This window comes from Mustela putorius, unplaced genomic scaffold (genome assembly GCF_011764305.1).
Source record: "Mustela putorius furo isolate JIRA1106 unplaced genomic scaffold, ASM1176430v1.1 tig00000095_pilon_pilon_pilon, whole genome shotgun sequence".
NCBI classification, from domain to species: Eukaryota; Metazoa; Chordata; class Mammalia; order Carnivora; family Mustelidae; genus Mustela; species Mustela putorius.
This window is the reverse complement of record NW_025421280.1, coordinates 25,796,469-25,817,525: the sequence shown is the minus strand read 5'-3', so window position 1 is coordinate 25,817,525 and position 21,057 is coordinate 25,796,469. Positions and strand designations below refer to the sequence as shown.

The 21,057-nt window shown below is 47.8% G+C and overlaps 1 protein-coding gene across 1 annotated transcript in view; it reads right to left on the bottom strand.

Moving 5' to 3' along the window:
- Positions 1 to 486: 486 nt before the first annotated feature.
- The window catches only part of CDCP1 (CUB domain containing protein 1), a 58,979-nt gene continuing 38,408 nt past the window's right edge, over positions 487 to 21,057 (bottom strand). The window contains exons 5-9 of the mRNA XM_045080926.1: positions 11,899 to 12,120; positions 10,465 to 10,845; positions 7,723 to 8,088; positions 5,172 to 5,259; positions 487 to 3,227 (exon numbers count right to left, since the gene is read on the bottom strand). Of these exons, the coding sequence (XP_044936861.1) occupies positions 2,813 to 3,227; positions 5,172 to 5,259; positions 7,723 to 8,088; positions 10,465 to 10,845; positions 11,899 to 12,120 (1,472 nt within the window). The 3' untranslated portion in view covers positions 487 to 2,812. The remainder of the gene's footprint in view (positions 3,228 to 5,171; positions 5,260 to 7,722; positions 8,089 to 10,464; positions 10,846 to 11,898; positions 12,121 to 21,057) is intronic.

Genomic DNA, 21,057 nt, shown 5'->3' with positions numbered 1-21,057 from the left:
GTTCTGCTCTGATTTTCAAGCAAAATAAAGATCGTTCCTAAGTTACTAAAGTGTGGGGTGTTTGCTATGCAACAATATCCTGTCTCCTCAGTACAACTGGGCCTCTTCTCCAAGGGCAAGGTTAAAGGTGGGGCACCCATTGGAGCTTCCCTCTCCCTCCAGCCTCCCTTTGCTTCTGTTCTGGTGGTTGGTGACCCACATGGGACTCAGGGCTCCATTTCAGTCAATGGCAAGGATGGCCCAAGACTTCTAGGGGGGTGTCAGGAGGGGTCACACAGAGAGGCTCACCGAGTCTCAACAAGGGCAGAACAGAACAGGCTCTGGCCCCTGAGTTACCCACTGGAAGCCCAAAGCCCGGCATCTGGTACCATAAACACCCAGAAAAGACAATGTCAGCTGAGCCCCTGCTGAGCCTGTCGTGATAAACTGGGACCTCAGCTGAACCAGGGGACAAATAGCCAAAGCATTTAAACAACTCGATGCCCATTTTTCTTTCCTGTACATTTGTTTATTTAAAAAAGTGTAGGAAATGAATAAAATGGTACCTAAAAAGTATCTACAACAAAATAAATTATTCCCAGTTAAGCACTGAAGAGCCACACAAACCAGTCCTCTAACCTTGACCAAGGTCACGTTTCCAAAGTCGGTTGGAGGGAGGAAGCCCCAGCCCTCCTTGTGGGGCAGGGGGCAATGTCAAGAGGCTGAGGGTAACTGGGCAGGAGCTCGCTTTTTAAAAGGGAAAGGTGCCAGGGGCCGCACCCAGGGTGTCAGCCAAACAACAAACTCTTCCTTCTGGACAGAGTTTGAGAGGCCTTGGAACACACACCATTTAGGAGATTGCAAAACTCCTTTTCTTGGAAGCAAAGTCACACAGGCAAGCAAGTCCGGGCAGTGCATCTCCAAGGTGAATTCACTGAATACCATGCGGCACATTTATTTTCTAAAGGAGGTTTAGCCACTGAAACATTGACCTTTGGACCGTGTTGGACAAGCCAGAACATGATCCCTCTCCTCCTGGATGAGAGCAGGGCCCACAGAGGCAAATACTCCCTTTCCTTGGAGCTGGGCTGGTCATTAGTATAAAAGAGGGATGCGGGCCATATATGAGAAAACACTTTCCTGAAACACACCAGCCTCGATACCTGTCTTCTTCTGTGATAAGAGGCACATAAGGAGCCCAAACTTTCTATTTCATTATGAACAAATCAACCACCCCGGGGTGGGGGGTGGCTGGGGCAGTGATCAGTAGCCACACTCAGCACCAGTGAGGGAGGCAAGAGGGACTGGTGAGGACTGGGGTGAACCGGGGAATCCAGGAGCCCCACCTGCTGCCATCAAGTGAGTGTGAGCCCTAGCAATGGCCAGATCTCCTGACCTGGATTTTTATGCAAAAAATTGCACGGTTTTAAGTGTTAGGAATGAATTCTTCAAAAAGATTCTATAGGCCAAACAAAACACACACCTGTAGGCTGAGTCGTTTCACAGTCTTTCTCTCACAGCAGGACGGTGTAATGGGCAAAATCATAGGTTCCCAAAGACATCCATGTCCTAATCCCCCAGAACCTGAGGATATGTTACCTTAGGTGAAAAAAGGGACTTGTCAGTGTAATTAAATTACAGATCTTGAGATGGGGAGATCTTCCTGGATTATCTGGGTGGGGGGGCTTTATAAGTGAAAGGTCCATGGAAGGCAGAGATGGAGGGGCCTCAGTGTGACGGTGTCAGCACGAGTGACATTGTGTGACCAGCCATCGGAGGCCTGGAGTGTCTCTAAAAGCTCCAAAGAGTCTCTAAAAGCTCGAAAAGTCAAGGAAACCGATTCTCTCCTCGAACCTCCAGAAGGAAGGCGGTTCTGCTGACTCCTTGATTTTAGCCCAGTGGGACCCACTTTGCCCCTCTGGTCTCCAGAAATTTAGATAAGAAATCTAAGTTGTTTTAAGCCACCATGTTTGAGGTAATTGTTTACAGTAGCAACAAGGAGTGAATAGGGTGGCCATTCTCTGATGTATTTTTAGACATTGCTAGAGGTTGAAAATACTCTCTAAATTCCTCTTTTTAAATGCCAAAGCATGGCTGGGGAGGGGACAGCCACACACACAGCAATTCAAGGACATTTTTCTTACTTCTAGGACTCAAGATACATCTGTGTGGTGGGATAACCACAGGCAGAGCAAGAGAACCAGGAAGTCGCTTCTCAGAGCCCTCAAACAGTCACACCCTTTTTTGGCTGGACCCATTGCAAATCATTCCCACTTTCTAGGGGACAGCCACCTGTTTATCTAGTGGTTGGTGGAAGTCAAAATCCAGCCATCCAACCACCTCGCGTGAGCTGTCACCATGTCAGGTAAAAAGAGCTACGTGGTTTTGCATTTGGTTTCTTAAATATATGGAACCACCAAATAAATAATAATAATAATATTAAGGCACACTGTCATTTCCATCCAGGGCACTCCAGTGGGAGCAGGGACCTTGGATGGACTCCGAGGGATTGGAATTGTTGCCCTGAAGAGGTCCAAATCCAAATCCAAGTCCAGACCTCGTTGACAACCTCATGCTTGGCGACTCACAGCCCTCCCCTCTCATTACGGGCTGGTTTACAACTCAACCTGAGTTTAGAAGGACATGGACTGTGACGATTGTATCCAGGTTGGAATTCATCACTTTCAACATCCCATCATTGGAATGAGTCCACTTGGGACTTGGAGGTCAGTGGCATCCTGAAGAACCTCCTGCTGTTCCTTCCATATCATTCCTCTTTAGGATTTCTGCTTGAGACCCTTGTTTTAGGCAAAGTCTTCAGGATGGGTCCAAGTTACTCCCCCGGCCCCTCTGGCTCATGGGTGTCCAGCAAGGGAATGTCTGTGTTCGCGTTGTTGGGGTGGGAGAAGGTATATGGTTCACTGTCAGACTCAGCAGGGAAGCCAGCAGACGGCTCGTCTGTGGTCAGCTTTGCAGTTGGGGCCCTGGAGCATACCAAGGGTGGGGAGGGGGGGCAGTCCCCTGTGGGCCCCTGGAAGGGCCGGTAGGTGTCCACCTCTGGCTGCAGGAAGGAGCCGTTGGAATCCTGTAGGAGATGTCCATACACCATGGTGTCATCGATGACAGCATACACGTGGGAGTCACTGTCCTTTCGACCTTTCTGAAACTTTTTTGGCTGCATTGGCATCTGGGTGTTGATGTTGCCGTTGTAGATGCCTACAGGCGGGCCTTTGCTTTCCTTCTTTTTCCTACCGAGAGAAGGGGGCCAAGACAGAGTCAGGAAGAGCAGGATATTAGCTGTGCTCCATCTGCATAGCCCTACTGGAACTGAGGGTTCCAGTATGGCCCCCCCCAGGTCCCTCAAATCCCTTAGCCCTCGAAACTGAAACTACCCTCTTTGCGGAAGCATTTAGAAGGGACCATCTTCTGTCTCTAGTCTTCAGAGCGGAAACAGGGAGCAGAGCGTGGTTGAGAGAGGGCAAGTTTAACACTGCACTTGGATTTGCTTCAGTGGATGCAGGGTATCCAGGGGTGGGAACAGCTGACAACCAGCCTGTGTTTGCTCCGAGAAAGGATGGTGGCCCAGGCTGACCACATCTGGTGTGGTCACGTCCCTGCCAACCCTCCAGCACACAGTCTTTCCCGTAGCTAATGCTTCATCCCTCTTTTGCATGGGTACAAACTCTGACCATCTGGATTCTAAATGACAGAACAGAGGGAGACTTGGGATGCAGGGCTGTGTCTTAGTTTTTAGCTGGAGTTGGGGACAGTGGGACTCACTATTAGCAGAGGGATCCAGGAACAGCCTGCATAAAGGGACAGAGCTCAAAAGAAGACAACATTCTGGCTGGGGCCTGCCAGAGCTCCTAGCAACGCCATTAACCTTTGCTTTGTAATGTTCTTTGGGACTTGAGTGTGGACAGGCATTAGCACTCTCCATGGGAGAAAACAAAGCTTCGCCCTCCATCTCCATGAGCCAAAAGCAGGGGACGCTGGCTTTTTAGCTGACTGGTGATTCAAATGGAGGACATTAGCTCAATTAACATAATGGACCCTATAATGCACTGACAGCTCACTAATTGTGGACAGGCTCCCTGTCCTTTTCTGAGATAAAAATAATGTAGTACATTCAGCTTGTAACAGTGGATCTCTGGCTAGGATGATGGGTTCCAAAGGCTCCCACCCGAAACCCTGAGATGGACACCCCTCCCTTTGTGCTTCACGGAGCCTCGATCGTCTCCACCAGTGTTCTTCTCAGGCCAGAACCGGGGCAGGTGCCCCTGAAGAGGACACCATGCTTTCCGATCTGGGTGGCAGAGACAGCACCACAGACAAGAAAGTTTCCTAGAGAAACCATAAAATGAAAGAAATCCTTTCCCCCTGTGTGGGTTTACGCAATCCCACTTCACGGAGAAGAGGCTTTTCCCTGGATCTGCCACAGGTGGCCCCTTCCCTATCATTAGAGACGTTTCTAGATAGTCTCACTGTGGATCAGGAATTTTAGTTGTTTGCTCATGGCCCTGGTTTAAAAAAAAAAAAATCTTTAGCTTGTTGCAAGGCTGAATCGCGCTAAGGAAAGCAATTTCACTCTCCCTCACGGCTTTAATCAGAAATATGCGCAGAACTGATAAAAACTAGTGGCAGCCCATATTCTGTCTCAAAAGGTCAAGGCTTTGGTCATAAAACAGCAGCTGTCATCCTGAGGGGGTGGAAGGTGAGATGAGTCAGGTAACTGGGTCTTCCTTCCTCTCGCCCACGGGGCTCGCTTTTTGGCGTCTGTCTGGAGTCCCCTAAGCAAGCACAAAACCGTTTAAGAAACTGGAGGGGAACCAGCTAAGGTGGCATGCATTCGCTCTCCAAGTGACAGAGGATGCAGGCTCAGAGACCTGGGCTGGAGGGACTGACATGAGCATTTTCCTGCTGAGATCATCCCCGATGACCAGTGTCCAGTAAATGACCAGAAGACTCATGCTGAGAGAGTTTCGTAAAAACCGCAGGTTAACATGTCGCCGGCCACATCTTCTGTCCCTCCCCTCCCAAGCATAACTCACATCTGGCAATATTATTCAACACTGATCCCTGGGAGAGGAATGGGAAGCCAGAAAAGAAATCAGTAATTAATGACAGCTCTGGTCTGGGTGATCTAAGGAGGTGTCAGATCAGCCAAAGACAGTTTGAGAAATTCCACCTACTTCTTTTTCACAAAGCAAATGATGAGTCCGAGGGCAAACAGCAGTAAGGCGCCACCTCCCACGACCGCAATGACGACGACAGTCAGGTCTGTGAGCAGAGACACAAGGAGGAGGGATGAGGAGACATGGGGGTGGTCAGGTGGATGAGGAACTGGGGCAGAAAAGTCTCCAGAGATGGCTGCCATCCCTTCCCTCCCTCCCTGTACACAGATGCTGCTCCTGAGAGTGAGAGGAGCCTATGTCTCTTCTTCTGGACCCTTCTCGACTTGCCAGTGCTGGAGCCCTTTAGAGGCCTGACAATTTCCTGTAATGTCTGTCTGAGGGAGAGCCAGTCAGTCACCATGTGAGAAGTCTGAGGCCGCCATCTTGTGAGGAAGCCCAAGCCAACCATTTGGATACTCCGTGAGAACAACGGACCAAGGAACCCGGCTGACAGTATCAAGGCTACAAGTGTCTGTCCCCAGGTGACCCACCCCGGCACCCTCTAGCTGTCTGAGGCATCTGGCAGCAGACCCATGTGTCTAAGAGTAATATCTGTCCAAATTCCTGACCCATGGAGTTGTGAACGAACAGAGTCTGCAGTCTAAGCTACTGAGTCTTGGGGCTCTTAGGTGGTGAGAGAGAACGAAAACAAACTGGGAGCCCTAATGGCTCCCTTTCAAAGGCTACTCGGGGACTACCCAGGGGTGTGTCCACCCAGGCGCCACAGCCTAGATGGGAAAGCAGGGCAGAGGACTGTAGGGGAAAGCAGGGAAGCTAAAGTCAGAAGTGAGGGTGCTAAGGACAGGGTTGTTCTATCTGTGCTGTCCTTTTCCTACGGTTGTACAAAGGACAGAGGAAATAAATCAGACAGGGAGCCCTGTGCCAAACAGGGATTTAGAAGTTCTTGCTTGTTTAACAAGAAAGCAAAAAAGAGAGAAAGCAAAATAGAAATAAATGGGGCACCTATTTGGCTCAGTCCATGGAGCATGCGACTGTTGATCTTGGGCTTGTGGTTTGAGCCTCACATCGGGTGTAGAGATTGCTTAAATAAAGAAATAAAACTAAAAAAAAAAAAAAGAAAGAAAGAAAAGAAGAAAAAAAAAAGAGTAGAACTAAATGACAGAAAATGGATGTAAGAGAGTCAGAAAACCCAGGGCCTATCCTGAGAGTTTGGGAGAGCTTCTCACTCATGGCTTCTGGTTTACATCAGTTCTCTTGATGCTAACAGGTGTGTGGCCTTGGGCGGACACACAGCTTCTCTGACCGCCAGGAAGGGAATGGGCCAGGAGAAGCGACCTTCATGGTCCCTTCTGGTTCCCACACTCTGGGATGCTCTGTGACTACCTTGGAATAAAGGCAAATGTGGCCCCACCACAATTGCTGTGCCACACAGGCATTTCCTCACTGGAGACTCGTGGGCAGATCCTGCGACTCTGAGCAAAAGGCCTGCCACCAAGGGCATCTTGTGGATTCCCATGTTTCCCTGGACTCAGTAAAAAATGCCAATGCCAAGGGGTGCCTGGGTAGCCCAGGTACTCGAGTGTCTGACTCTTGATTTTGGCTCAGGTCATGATCATGGGGTTGTGAGACCAAGTCCTGTATTGGGCTCTGTACTCTTAGCACAGAGTCTGCTTAAGATTCTCTCTATCTCCCTCTGCCCTTCATCCTGCTTATGCACACACACACACACACACACATCCACACGCACACACATACTATCTCTCAAATAAATAAATAAATAAAATCTTAAAAAACATAATGCCAGTGCCAAGTTCTGCGTCACACTTCTCAGGTCCCCACATTTGAATCCCCAACACTTCAATTCCTAATGATTCTTCTCTGAGGTAGTTTTTACCATCTACCCTCTAAGATGCATAAGGTGAACAGAGTGAAGAGCCTTCCCCCACGCCAGAGAGAGATTAATAGTAAATGACAGTGACGGATGATAAAATTGCCCTAGTTCTCCCCATTTCTCCCTGGACCATGTCCTGTACTATGTGACTCTGCAGCTCCTCCCACCAAAAGGGGAGTCTATCTGTCCATCCCTTGGATTCTTTGGCAGGCCCAAAGAATTCTGTAGAAGGGATGGTGGGAGTTCCTAACCCAAACATCAAGAGACCTTGTGTGCTTCCTCCAGAATCTCTTGGATTTCTCTGCCTCTACCATGAGAACAAGGCCCAGGCTGGTGTGACAGGGATCATGGGGAGGAAAGCCAAGGAACCTGGTTATTCCAGCAGATTGTGGCTATGCCCGTATATATGAGAGTGCATGGCCAAGATCAGCAGAGTCCTCTGGCCATCCACAGCTGCCCACAGGTGCAGGAGTGAGTGAACCTGGATAAGCCCAGCTCACCAGCATCACCCAGCCAAAGTGTGAGCGATAAGAAATGACTATCTTTAAGGCCCTGAGTTCTGGGTGGTTTGTTATACGGCATGACCAATGCAAACGCTGACTGATACATGGGCACTCAGTCGTGTTTTCTGACTTGCCTCGCAGGCTTGCCCCCTACTCTTCAGCTGCCAATTTGCTGTCCACCACCACCCTCCCACAAGACCTTGCAGACCCTTACCCATAGTCCTTGGGGTAAGTGACACCCAGAAGAACAGGTCCAGCTGCTTGCCACTCACAGGGCTGCAGTTGGAGATGTTGACCCAGAAGCTGTGGTGGTGGAAGCTTGGCTTGGGGAGCACCTCATCCTCCAGGCTGAAGATCTCCTCTGCTTTGCTCCGCTGCTCCTGGATGATCATGAACGCACGTCCCGTCTGGCAGACAACGCCGGTCCTCTCCTTGAGGAAGGTCAGGCAGGCCACCTGGTTGCTGGGCACACTGATGTTCCAAGACACGGATGTGAGGGATGGCAGTCCCCGGTCCCAGTTAGGGCTCCTCAGGTAGACCTTGCCTTTTGTGTCTGGAGTCACTGTGAAAATACCTTCCTCTGCAGGAAAGGGGAGAGAATCCATACAAGATGTTTCACTGAATCAAAATTGATGTTAACCTGTCTAGACTTTTTCTAGAGTTTTCTGCAATGACTGAAAAGTTCCTTCATTGGCTCACCCCATTTTATTAGACTTTGCAGACTCTGCCTTGTCCCCCACCAAATTGGAGATTTGTGGCAACCCTATGTTGAGCAAGTCTATGGCACTATCTTTCCAATAGCATTTGCCACTTTGTGTCTCTATGTCCATTGTGGTGATTCTTGTGACATTTCAAACTTTTTCATTATTTTATTTGTTATGGTGATCTGTGATTGGTGATTAGAACTTGCTGAAAGTTCAGATGATGGTTAGCATTTTTTAGTAAGGAAGGTATTTTTTCTTTCTTTAAAAGACTTTATTTTTAAGTAATCTCTACATCCAATGTGGGGCTTGACCTTACAACCCTGAGATCAAGAGTTGCACACTCTACCAAGTGAGTGAGCCATGCAACCTGGCAATAAAGAATTTTAAAATTAAGGCATGTGCGTTGCTTTTTTAGACCATGCTATTGCACACTTACTGGACTACAATATGGTGTAAATAGAACTTTTATAGGCACTGGGAAACCAAAAAACTCATTTTTCTTGCTCTATTGAGGTCTGGAACCCAACCCACAATATCTCCTGGGTGCCTGTATCTGCACTGTCCATCCAAGCACGTAATCACCATCACGTGTGTTTGTGGAAGACCCAAAATGTGCTCGATGTGACTGAGGAGCTGAATTTTTAAATTTTGCTATTAATTTAAATATAAATTGCCACACATAGACCGTGACTATTGGTCAGCCCAAAGATTACAGTCTCGGGTGAGGTGCTCACGTCTTTTGAACAAAACCAACCAACCAAACAACAACAAAATCCCAGGCTAGTTGGCCAAACTGCAGGTTATCGCTAAAAGCTTCCTTTCAGAAACACCCTCCACGCTTAGAGTCACCCTATGCTCTGTTCCACGGTGGGACCGGTACAGAGCGATTTCTGTGTCCGGGATCAAGCCACTTCCGGTTCTGGGAAGAATGGTAGAATGCAAAGCTGAAAGCCTCCGACAGACATGTCAGCTGACCTTCAGGTGAGATAAAACTCTAACATTCCGCACTGAGGAGGGTATATCTCATTCTCTAAGTCTCCCCAGAAGGGGTTTCTCAGGGAGCTGTGGGGACATTAGGCAGCCTGGACTAACCTTAATCTTATGGCCAAAGATTCTTCTCCCTCCCCACTCAGGTCTCTGGGAACAAAGTATGAAGTAACCCTCAGATAAAAGTCTTGGTCAATTTTTTTTTTTTTTAAAGAATTTATTTACTTATTTGACAGAGAGAGAGAGACGCAGCAAGAGAGGGAACACAAGCAGGGGGAGTGGGAGAGGGAGAAGCAGGCTTCCCACTGAGCTGGGACCTTGATTCGGGGCTCGATCCCAGGATGCTGGAATCATGACCTGAGCCAAAGGCAGATGCTTAACTACTGAAGCCACCCAGGCACCTCAGTCTTAGTCAATTTTTATTTTATTTTATTTATTTATTTGACAGACAGAGATCACAGGTAGGCAGAGAGGCAGGCAGAGAGAGAGAGAGAGAGAGACAGACAGACAGACAGAAGGCTCCCTGCTGAGCGGAGAGCCCGATGCGGGGCTCAATCCCAGGACCTTGGGATCATAACCTGAGCCAAAGGCAGATGCTTAACTACTGAGCCACCCAGGCGCCCCAGTCTTGGTCAATTTTTAAATGGTCTCTGACTTTGAGCCACTTGTAATGGCAACTGTGACTTTGGAAACCAACCATGGAGAGCTCACTGTTGCAAGGGACTTAAACCCCACTCACTGCCCAGCACCCTGAAGATCAAACACTAGCCTTGCGGGAGGGGCTGTGCCCTGTGCTGTGAACAGGACCCTGGTGCTCTGGAGACCCATCTCTCCCCAGCCTGTCTTCCTCTGTGCACTCCACGTCACATTCTGAATTGTAGAAGCTGACTCACAAAAATGCCTGTTTAAGATGCTCCCATCTTAAACATCCAGGAGTCAGGAATATTTGCTTAGCTCTCCTCTAAGCCCCTGCCTGCTTCCAAAAAAGGCTTGAATTTGATTATTTGTTCTGCTGTCTGCCAACGGTCACCCCCCACGGTCAGAGCCTTATTTCTAACTCCCGGGATTTTCCACACTAGGTGAATGGTGGAGTCCAGCTGAGGTCACACTACCTTCCAGATTTCTGGTGAGAGATCCAGCCCACCCAGCTCTCCCAATTCCTCAAGCTGACAACTTAATGGTGGACGATCCCAGAAGCAAAAGGAGAGGGATGCGCAACCAAGAAATGGTCAGGCAAATGTGGCGAGAGAGGGAGACCGCCTTACCTTTGAAGTACGGTATGAAGGACACGGTCAGACCCTGCCTAGCGGCCTCTCGTTGAACGTTAGGGGCAAAGGTGCGGAGGGTCACTGAGATGTTCTGCTTCACCTGGATCTGCTTGATGGCACCTCCGGGGCAGAAGGAGCCAAAGTAAAGGTCCTGGCCGGGGACAGCGCTGGCCACCAGGTAGCCAAAGCTCGTGTTGCAGACCTTCTCCTGCGTGTGCTGTTGAAGTTTCTGGGCGGGTACCAGTGCGAGGCTCAGCCTATTCTTGGGGACCAGCAGCTTCCAGGAGAAGTCGTGCAGCTGAACAGGCAGCTGGAGGATGTCCCCAGGCACCTGGAGGGATTGGGACCTCCTGTGGCAGTACCGGGGGTCCATGCAGCCTGGAAAAGACGGGCTCATGGTAGCAGGCAGGGAGGGGACCGGCCGTGTGACCTCCCCAGCTGTAGAGACGGCCCCAGGCTTTCTTTCTTTTCCCTTTGGTCTCTCTTCTCCTGCCCTGTCCCCCACTCGGGGCTCCCTGATACTCCTTTTCTAGCTGCCTCTCTCACCCTCTCAGGTTCTTACTCTGCCTGAATTGGCAGACCAACTTCTGGGGATTACTGAGGGTTGAAAAGAATGTGTCAGCCTCTCTTCTGAGGCTGAGTCTCAGATGCTAAGTATGGGCTGGGCCCAGGTTTTTTCCCTCCGCCCTGCTTCCCAGCATCCCTGACTGTGGGGAGGTAGCTTTGTGCAGCGGTCAGAGCAGGGGTGGGGTTGGGGGAGGTATCAGCTCGCAGCCCAGCTCTGCCACTTCCTAGTGGGCAGCCTGCCTCGTGTCTTTTGGCCTCAGCTGTTGCATCTGTAGAAACTCTTAAGGCCATCCATGTTGGAGGTCACGGCAGCCCAGCGGGAAGAAGATTAGCGGTTTTACTGGCCTTCATTCATCAAACGTTTAGTACGTGACTAATACATGTTCAGCACTGCCAGGGGCTCAAGGGACCAAAAAACAAACAAACAAACAAACAAACAAACAAAAAACCAGAACAAGCCACAATGTTTGACCTCAAGAATCTCAGTCTCAGGCAGGAGGAGACAAGTGCACAATGAGTGTGGAGGCGGGGTTGGGGTGGGAGTGGAGGATGGTTGCGTACACCGGAGGAAGGCATCTCAGGAGAGATGCTGGAAGGCGGGGCAGAGGACACAACCATGAACTTGGGAGTGCAATGCACTTCTGAAGGATGCCCATTCCCACTGAGCCTCTGGTTCCAGAAGGGCACGTCTCCACCTCACCATCTGCTGCCTACCCTTTACTCACTCTGCACCGCGGTGGGTGGGGGGCATCTCTGATTGTACTATCTACAGCCTACCCAGTGGACCCCACTAAGAAGATGGGGGAGCAGGGAAAGTTGCCCCAGCCCCGGGTAGGGGAATCATGTTCTCCCAGGGGGACGTACTTATGGTTTTCTCCCCGTTCATCCACAGGCGAGTCAGGTTATCACAGAGGAAGGAGATCTTGTGTTTGGAGCCGGACGTCAGGGTGAGGTTGGTGGTGCAGGTGCGGGACTCCAGACACACGAAGCAGCCGGGGACAAACTTGCGGCTAAGCTTAACGGGCCGCGGCTCGATGGTGAGCGACAGGGCTTGCTCATTACTCAGGTCCACCAGGTAGATTTTATCTGAAACCACGAAGAGAAAAGAAACCTGAGGCATGGATCAGCAGCCACTCCATGAAGGGGCAAAAATTAGCACAAAACCTCTCATGGCTGGGGAGCGTTGGAAACACTTTTTTTTTTTTTTTAAGATTTTATTTATTTATTTGACAGAGAGACATCACAAGCAGGCAGAGAGGCAGGCAGAGAGAGAAAGAGAGGAGGAAGCAGACTCTCCGGCGAGCAGAGAGCCGGACGCGGGACTCGATCCCAGGACCCTGAGATCATGACCTGAGTCGAAGGCAGAGGTTTAACCCACTGGGCCACCCAGGTGCCCCACGTTTTTTAATTAAGAGAATATACAAGTGGACGTCTGGGTGGCTCGGTCAGTGAAGCGTCTGCCTCTGGCTCAGGTCCTGATCCCTGAGTCCTGGGATCAAGTCCCACGTCGGGCTCCATGCTCAGTGGGGAGTCTGCTTCTCCCTCTCCCCTCCCCTTACTATGTGCTTATTCTCTTTCTCTCTTAAATAATAAAATCTTAAAAAAAAAAAAAGAACATACAAGAACTCTAGAAGAAATTTAAAAGGAAAAATAACCGATTGAATTTCTATCACCCATATTTAACCATTTTTACTTCTTCAAATTCATTTTAGTCCTTGTTCATATGCATGATTTTCAACTGCTTAATAGTATGTATAATTTTATACTCAGCTTTTACCTTATTACTTTACACAGGTTTGCTTATTTTTCCATACAGTTTTCATAGTCACGAGTCTTTGAAAATATCCAGTAATTTAGTGGCTGTGTGATAGTTAACAAGTGAGATTTACGACTGTTTATTGCAACAGTCTCCTGTTATGAATAGTAATTAGCAACAGTATAGCATTAGCATGGGAATAGAAGATTCATAGATATTATATTTCTTCCAAGATAGTATTATTATTCACAGGTATTATATCCATCGATATTATAATTTAGTCTCTAATAAATGCTGTACTTCAAATAAGTGAGAAAAAGACAAACCGCTCCTGGCTCGGCTAAACTCTCTCTCCCATTAGTAAAAGAATAAAGTTAGACTGGTATTTCAAAGCAAAGAGAATATCCTTATAAATGTGGAGGTCAAACCCTAAAAGAAGAAAAACTTAAGTACCTGTCTAACAATAGGTACTGAAATCTTGAAGGACAAGGGACACATTAGGGAAAAAAATATATTTGTCACACAGATGGATTGAGCAGTTCACAAAACAGGGGAAACTGAAATGTTCACAAATTCAAAATATAAAGCATTCTTAGTATCAAGTGCAGTATCACTTGTCATTGCAGAAAAGCAAATTAAAACACAGTGTAGCGGGACGCCTGGGTGACTCAGCAGGTTAAGCCTCTGCCTTCAGCTCAGGGCATGGTCTCGGGGTCCTGGGATCAAGCCCCGCAACAGGGTTCTCTGTTCAATGGGGAGCCTGCTTCCTCCTCTCTCTCTGCCTGCATCTCTGCCTACTTGTGATTTCTCTGTCAAATAAATAAATAAAATCTTTAAAAAACAAAAACACAGTGTAGAGGGTGACATTCAAAGGTTGCATCCTTGGGACCCCAGCAGTATGACCGGGGAAGACAAGCTCATGTTTGCACTGCAGCTCTGGAACTGTGGAAAACCAGACACCACATAATATGGGAAGGATTAAATACTCTGTGGAACATTCATGGACGGAATGTTACCTAGCATTTAGAAAGAAAAAGGGAGATCTAGGGGCGCCTCGGTGGCTTAGTCGGTTAAGCATCTGTGTTTCGTTCAGGTCATGATCCCTGGGATGGAGCCTCACGTCAGGCTCCCTGCTCAATGGGGAGCCTGCTTCTCCTTCTCCCTCTCCATCGCCGCTACTTCCTGCTTATGCGCACGTGCATGAGCAAGCGCTCTCTCTCTCTCTCAAATAAATATATAAAATCTTAAAAAAAAAAAAAAGAAAGAGGGAGATATAAATATACCAATCTAAGAACTTCCAAGATACAGTGTTGACTAAAACAGCAAGTGTAGAACAAATGTTGACTATGACACCACCCGATTATACAATCTCGGCATCAAAAGTAAGCGCTATTTCTACGTGTATATACTTATGTATGGAAATGAAGAGAAACAAGATCTGGAGAGAAATGCAACAAATCCGTAACTGTGGTTACCCCAGGAAAGAAGCCAAGCGTGGGGCGCCACACACGATTTGGAATACCTCTTGCTTGCTGACCGAGCTTCTCTGGAGGGTGATCTGACCAGACTGCTTCCTGAGGAACCCGTAGCATCTATGTGTTCAACCTCTTCTCTTGGGTTGGTTGGATTACCCCTGAGAAGAGCCCGCCATCCACCAAATCGAGGAAACTCACTCAGGGCTTCCCACGAAGGAAGCAGAATGGAGCCTGGAGAGTCCGGCCCATTAACCTTATTCAAGCTGCCTGTGTTCAGCACCTTTACCTTAGTGCAACTGGGATCTTTGGTTCAAAAACTTCCCTATTCCAGGGAAGAAACTAGGAGGAGTGTTCCTGGGCTGCTTGGTGGATCTGGGGCTGGAGTGGCTTCTCCCACTTTTTGCTCTCGTTCTGAAGGTGGTGTGTTGCCAATTCCTGCCTTGGAAAGTTTCTTCTTGATGTGTCCCACTATGGGATTACACTTTGCACTTTTGGGTCTGCTGAATCAGTTACCCCTCTATGTCCCATGCTGGGAAACGTTAGAATATTGTTTCCTTTCTAGGTATCATTTCCCTTGGAATTTATGCTTTTAGAAATGTTTTAAATGCCATGACAGTGCGGTTTAAGAAGGAAGCAAATCTGTCTTTAATGGGAAGCCCTCATTTTCCAATTAGCTGTCTGTTTTTCCCATCAGAAAGTGAATTTCAGGGATCTCCATAACCTGTGTATCTTGCACATGGTCGAGACCCCTTGATGTGTTACTTTGTTAATCCTCATGACCTGCTTGAGAGGGCGTGTGTCAGTAAGCTTCAGCTGTTATGCTGCAGTAACAAATGGTTCCCAAATCTGAAGGTTTAGAATAACCAAGATTCATTCTTTATTCACCTTACATATCCATTGTGAGCTGGCTGTGGCACCAGGTCTTGTCTTTTTAGTTCTTCTTCTTCTCCTCCTTTTTTTTTTTTTTAAAGATTTTATTTATTTGCAAGAGTGCGCATGAGTGGGGGGAGGGGCAGAGGGAGAAGCAGGATCCCCACTGAGCAGGGAGCCTGACATGAGACTTGTTCCCAGGATCCTGGGATCAGGATGGGAACCTAAGGCAGATGCTTAACTGACTGAGCCACCCGGGCATCCTGTGTCTTTTTAATTCTGAGATCTGGGCTGAAGGAGAAGGCTCTGTGACATGTCAGTCTCCTGACAGAGTTTGAAAGGTGAACCACAGGATGGGTGGTGAAGCTTCCGCTTGGAAGGGGCACACTTACTTCTGCTCATATTTCATTGGTAGAAGCAAACTCACGTGGCCAAGCCTGTAGCCAGTGGGGCAGCAAATTTAATTCCCCGCCCCCCAAAAGAGGGGGTGATGATTTGGGAATAAATATACAATCTAGAGTAGTAGGCTTCCTCACCCCTATTTGACAGACAGGGAAACAAACACCAGGAGATGGTGGGACTAAGATTACAAAGCCTGAGCTCTTTCTGACCTCTGTGGACCCCAGTTTCCTCTTCTCTAGCCGGTGGCTGGGCAGAAGAGACAAGAAACCATGGGAACCCTGGGCCTGGCTTCTTGAAACTCCTATATGAATGATGTCCCCTCTGAAAAAAATGTATCAACAGCCATCTATCTGGTCCCAAGATGAGAGCAAAGCTGTCCCTCGATGTGTGTTAGAAATGCACCACATTGGGGGCACCTGGGTGGCTCAGTGGGTTAAGCCTCTGCCTTTGGCTCAGGTCATGATCCCAGGGTCCTGGGATCAAGTCCAGCATAGGGCTATCTGCTTGGCAGGGAGCCTGCTTCCCTGCCCTCCCCACCGCCTGTCTCTCTGCCTGCTTGTGATCTCTCTCTCTGTGTGTTAAATAAATAAATAAAATCTTAAAAAAAAAAAAGAAATGCATCACATTTGTCAGACTTGCTGTAGTTCAAGGACAGTTCTTCAAATATTGACCTGTTTTTACCATCCCCCACTGTACTCTAGTGATGATCTGCAACCACAAAAGGACCTTTCCTTTGGGAAGTTCAAAATTTAGATTTGTGTAAGGCAATACTGCCTTAATCATGTCGATTTTTATAAACTACAAATCCGAAGCTTAGAAAGCTAATGTAACTTCTCCCAAGTCACACAGCTCGCTAGTAGCATTCCGACTCCAAAACCCCCTAACCACTGGCTGTAGCTTTCCTTGACTTTTTTTGGTCATGTAACTTACATATAATAAAATGCACAGACCTTAATTGCTCAGTGGGATGAGTTTTGTCAACTTTCTTTATCTATCGTATCTATCACCCAGAGAAAGATCTAGAACATTCCAATTATTCCAGCAAGTTCCTTTGTGCCCCTTTGTGGTCAATTCCGCTTGACTTCCAATCATGTCCCATGAAGGCCATCACTTTCTGATTTCTATCACTGCAGAGTTCACCTGTTCTGGAACTTCCTATGAACAGAATCATATGGTATGTGCTCCCTCCTGTGTGGCTTATTCCCCCTCAGGAAAATGTACTCAGCTGCTTTCTTTCCCTCAGAAAAATGATATCAGTCGTTTTTTCCTTGTCATGGAGTGGAGTTCCACAGAATGAATTTACCACACTTGTTTGTTCCTAGATTGATGGAGATTTAGGTTGTTTCCAATGACGAATAAAACTGCTGTATACATATTCTTCTATGGATTTTTGAATAGACTTCTGGTTTCATTTCTCTAGGGTAATTACCTAGGAGGAAAATTTCTGCCAGATCGTTCTCTCACATGGTTGTACCTTGGTGCCCATCTGCTGACCGTGTGTCTGGGTTCCAGTGCCCCACGTTCTTGCCAACACTTGGTGTGGCCAGCCTTTCTCATTTTAGCCATTCTAGTGCACATGGAATGGTCCTGTGGTTTTACAGTTCCTATTTCCTTTGAAAGTCACTGTAGAATGATCAAGGGAGAGTGATGAGACACCCCGCCCTTGAGCCAAAACAGAGAGTGGAGTTTATTGAGGAAAATGATCCTGATTCTGGGGCAAGACAGGCCTTGCTCCGTGGGGGCGTGTCTGGAGGACCCTGGCTTCTGTGCTCACCCATTGCAGGGGTCCAGCTTTCCAGTTCTGCAGATACCACCCCTTTGTTAATCACTTGATATGGCTTCTTTTCCACAGTTCTGGTTGGCTCTCAGGGTAGACACAGTAAATTCTCACGCTGCCTGAGGCATGTGCTCAGAGGTGGCTGCTGGGGTCTGGGCAGAAGGGAAGTTTGTGTCCCTCACCTGTCACAGGTGGGGTGGTTTAAAGGGAAATGTCACCATCCACATTCCTAAATCCATGGAAAGATAAGACAGATTTTACTCAGTGTCGCCTGTGTGCTCTGACAAGTGGCCTTATCCGACACTCAGCAGGAGGAGCAGGAGAGGTGCGAAGGTCACCAATTACAGCTGAAAGAGACCTCAGAGAGACTCCAAGCATTTGCTCAAGGCTAGGAACCTAATGGGATCCTTTCCTGCGGCAGGAGAATCCCATATTGTCTCTACAACATGGCACACGGTTCCTTCCTGTAATAAATACCTGGGCTGGAGATTTGAAAAGACCCGCCCCCTCTGCCCCCATAAAAGGACAGTCTTTCACTATTTGATCCTTATTGACACTGGAAACCCTTGATGGGATTAGCTTATGGACTGAAGTTTTGAAAAGGCCTCTAATGACTTTTGTGGTGTCTGTAGATAGAAATTTCTCACTTACTTACTTTATTTATTTTTATTTATTTATTTATTTATTTATTTAATAGAAAGAGTGTGTGTGTGTGTGTGTGTGTGTGTGTGCGTGCGCATGCGTGAAGGGGGTAGGGAGGAGCAGAGGGAGAGAGAGAATCTTAAGTGCCGAGCCTGACACGGGGCTGGATCTCACGACCCTGATATCATGACCTGAGCTGAAATCAAGAGCCGGATGGATGTTTAACTGACGGAGCCACCCAGGCATCCCCGAGATTCCTTATTTTAAAATCAAAATGGGCTCCATGGGAATAAGAGGCCACCGTATGGGTCGACTCTGCCAGGACAAATGTCAGACTCACAGAGCTTGAGTTACCCAAAAAGACAAAAACAGAATGAAGTCAACATTTCATTAACGGCTCTGGGTAGCTTCTGGGGGTCTATAGGAAGAAGCCATATGGCTGCTTCCCCAACCAGCATTTACTCAGACTGGTTAATGGAAACCTATGGTGTAATAAGCTGGAAACTCCTGTTCATCTACCTTAGTTGAGTCACAATAACCCAGAAGCCCATGGGTTCTAAAGATACTCGTCCGTCTGGTATTTTCAGAAGAAGTGACCACACCTTTGAAAACCTGGAGGGGAATGCATAAGGCAGCAGGCTAGCAGTCTGCCCTGGCTAACGGGAACCATATGGTTGGGCAGGTTACTATTCGCTGGTGGGACCGGTATCCCCAGGGCCATTGGACCTTGCAGAAACAATATAAAGAGAGGAACAGACTGCAGGAGACAATAGAGACGTGGTTTCTCTACCGTCACTATGAGGATGAGGCTCCAAGAGGGACAAAATTATTTTGTGTATTTCCAGGAAGTGATGCGGCACAAATACCAGGTATGACCCTTGAACAATGGGGTGAGGGGCGCTGACTCCCTCCCACAGCTGAAAGTGTCCATGTAACTTTTGACTCCCCCCCCAAACTTAACTACTAGTTAGGGTAGTTAACATAACAATTAACATGTATTTTGTACGTCATATGTATAAGGTACTGTATTCTTATAATAAAGTCAGCTAGAGAAAAGAAATTGTTATTAAGAAAATCATAAGGAGGGGCGTCTGGGTGGCTCAGTTGATTGGGTGTCTGCCTTTGGCTTGGGTCATGATCTTGGGGTCCTGGGATCAGGCCCCAGGCTGGGCTCTCTGCTTAGTAGGAAGCCCGCTTCTCTCTCTCCCTCTGTTCCTTTCCCTGCTCACGTTTGCTCTCTGTCCAATACATACAATCTTAAAAAAGAAAGAAAGAAAGAAAGAAAGAAAGAAAGAAAGAAAGAAAGAAAGAAAGAAAAGAAAATCTTAAGGAGAAAATCCTTTTACAGTATCATATTGTATTTATTGGAAAAAAAAAATCTGTGTATAAGTGGACCCATGCAGTTCAAACCCACGTTGTTCAAGGGTCAGCTGTATTGTACTATCAAAAAAATTAAAAAATAGGGCGCCTGGGTGGCTCAGTTGGTTGGACGACTGCATTTGGCTCGGGTCATGATCCTGGAGTCCCAGGATCGAGTCCCACATCGGACTCCCAGCTCCATGGGAAGTCTGCTTCTCCCTCTGACCTTCTCCTCGTTCATGTTCTCTCTCACTGTCTCTCTCTCAAATAAATAAATAAAATCTTTAAAAAAAAAAAAAAATTAAAAAATAAAGAAGAGAGTGCAAAATGGAACACTGAAAAACAAGATTTGTTCGGTAGAGATGAACGTGAGTCGAGCTCTTGAACCAATCTGAGCTGTGTGCTTTGGGCAGCCTAAGTGGTCAGTGCTCACAAACATGGTCACAGCAGGCCCAGGGCAGCCCGCATTCCTCATAGCATGTCTGTGGTCAAGCCATGGAAAGACACCCCTGGAGGGCTTCTCCTAGTCTACTCTGGGTCTAGTTTGAGCCTATCTGATATATTTTTTAAAATATTATTATTTTATTTTATTTATTTATTTTTTTAAGATTTTTTCTTTATTTATCTGACAGAGATCACAAGTAGGCAGAGAGGCAGGCAGAGAGAGAGGAGGAAGCAGGCTACCTGCAGAGCAGAAAGCCCGATGTGGGGCTCGATCCCAGGACCCTGGGATCATGACCTGAGCCGAAGGCAGAGGCTTAACCCACTGAGCCACCCAGGTGCCCCTTATTATTTTATTTTTTAAAAAAGATTTTATTTATTTACTTGATAGAGACACAGGAAGAGAGGGAACATAAGGAGGGGGAGTGGGAGAGGGAGAAGCAGGCTTCCCGCTGAGCAGGGAGCCCAGGCGCCTGCCTATCCGATAATCTTGAGCAAAGGAGGGTGGCTCAGTCAGTTAAGTGTCTGCCTTTAGCTCAGGTCATGATCCAGGGGTCCTGGGATGGAGCCCTGCATCAGGCTCCCTGCTCCCCCTTGCTCATGCTCTCTCTCTCTCAAAAAATAGACAAAATCTTAAAAAACAAAAAACAAAAATAAAAAAAAAACACAACAAAGTAGCGAGAGGGTTGACAGCAGGGATTTGGGGAGCAGACAATTAGGTTCAAGGTAATATCTCAGCTTCCTACCTTTAGAGATCGTTTATATTTTTATATCTTTTTTTTTTTTTTTTTTGGCAATGTGGGCCCACTGTGGTCAAGTCCTGCTGTGGAGGGTAGGATGAGGGTCCTGGGCGCCGGCTGGGGCTCTGATGGCTGCCGCTGCTCTTGCTGAGGCTTTGGCTTTGCGTGGCTGCTGTTGACAGCCAGTCTCTAGGCTTGAGAAGGTCTCCTGCTTTTCTTTCTCACACTCTTCCCCTCATCTGGCTTCCTGGGATTCCTGGGACAGCCACTCTCCTGGATGCCCCCACCGAGGCATATCCACCTGCCCCTTCCGATGGGCTGTGCCATTGGATGGTGCCTCCGGTTCTTGGGCCACTTTGGGTTGCCTCAGATTAGGATAAAGACTTACAAAGGGCCTGGAATGTGCCAGAAACCGTGGTGGGTGTGGGAAGACGGAGGAATAAAACAAATTCCTGATTGGGAGGAATTCAGGGGGACCCAGATGTGCAGACAGATCGACATCATGGTGTGTGATGAATGCAAACCCCGCCCCCACAAGCGCACTTGGAGTCGTGGCTTTGG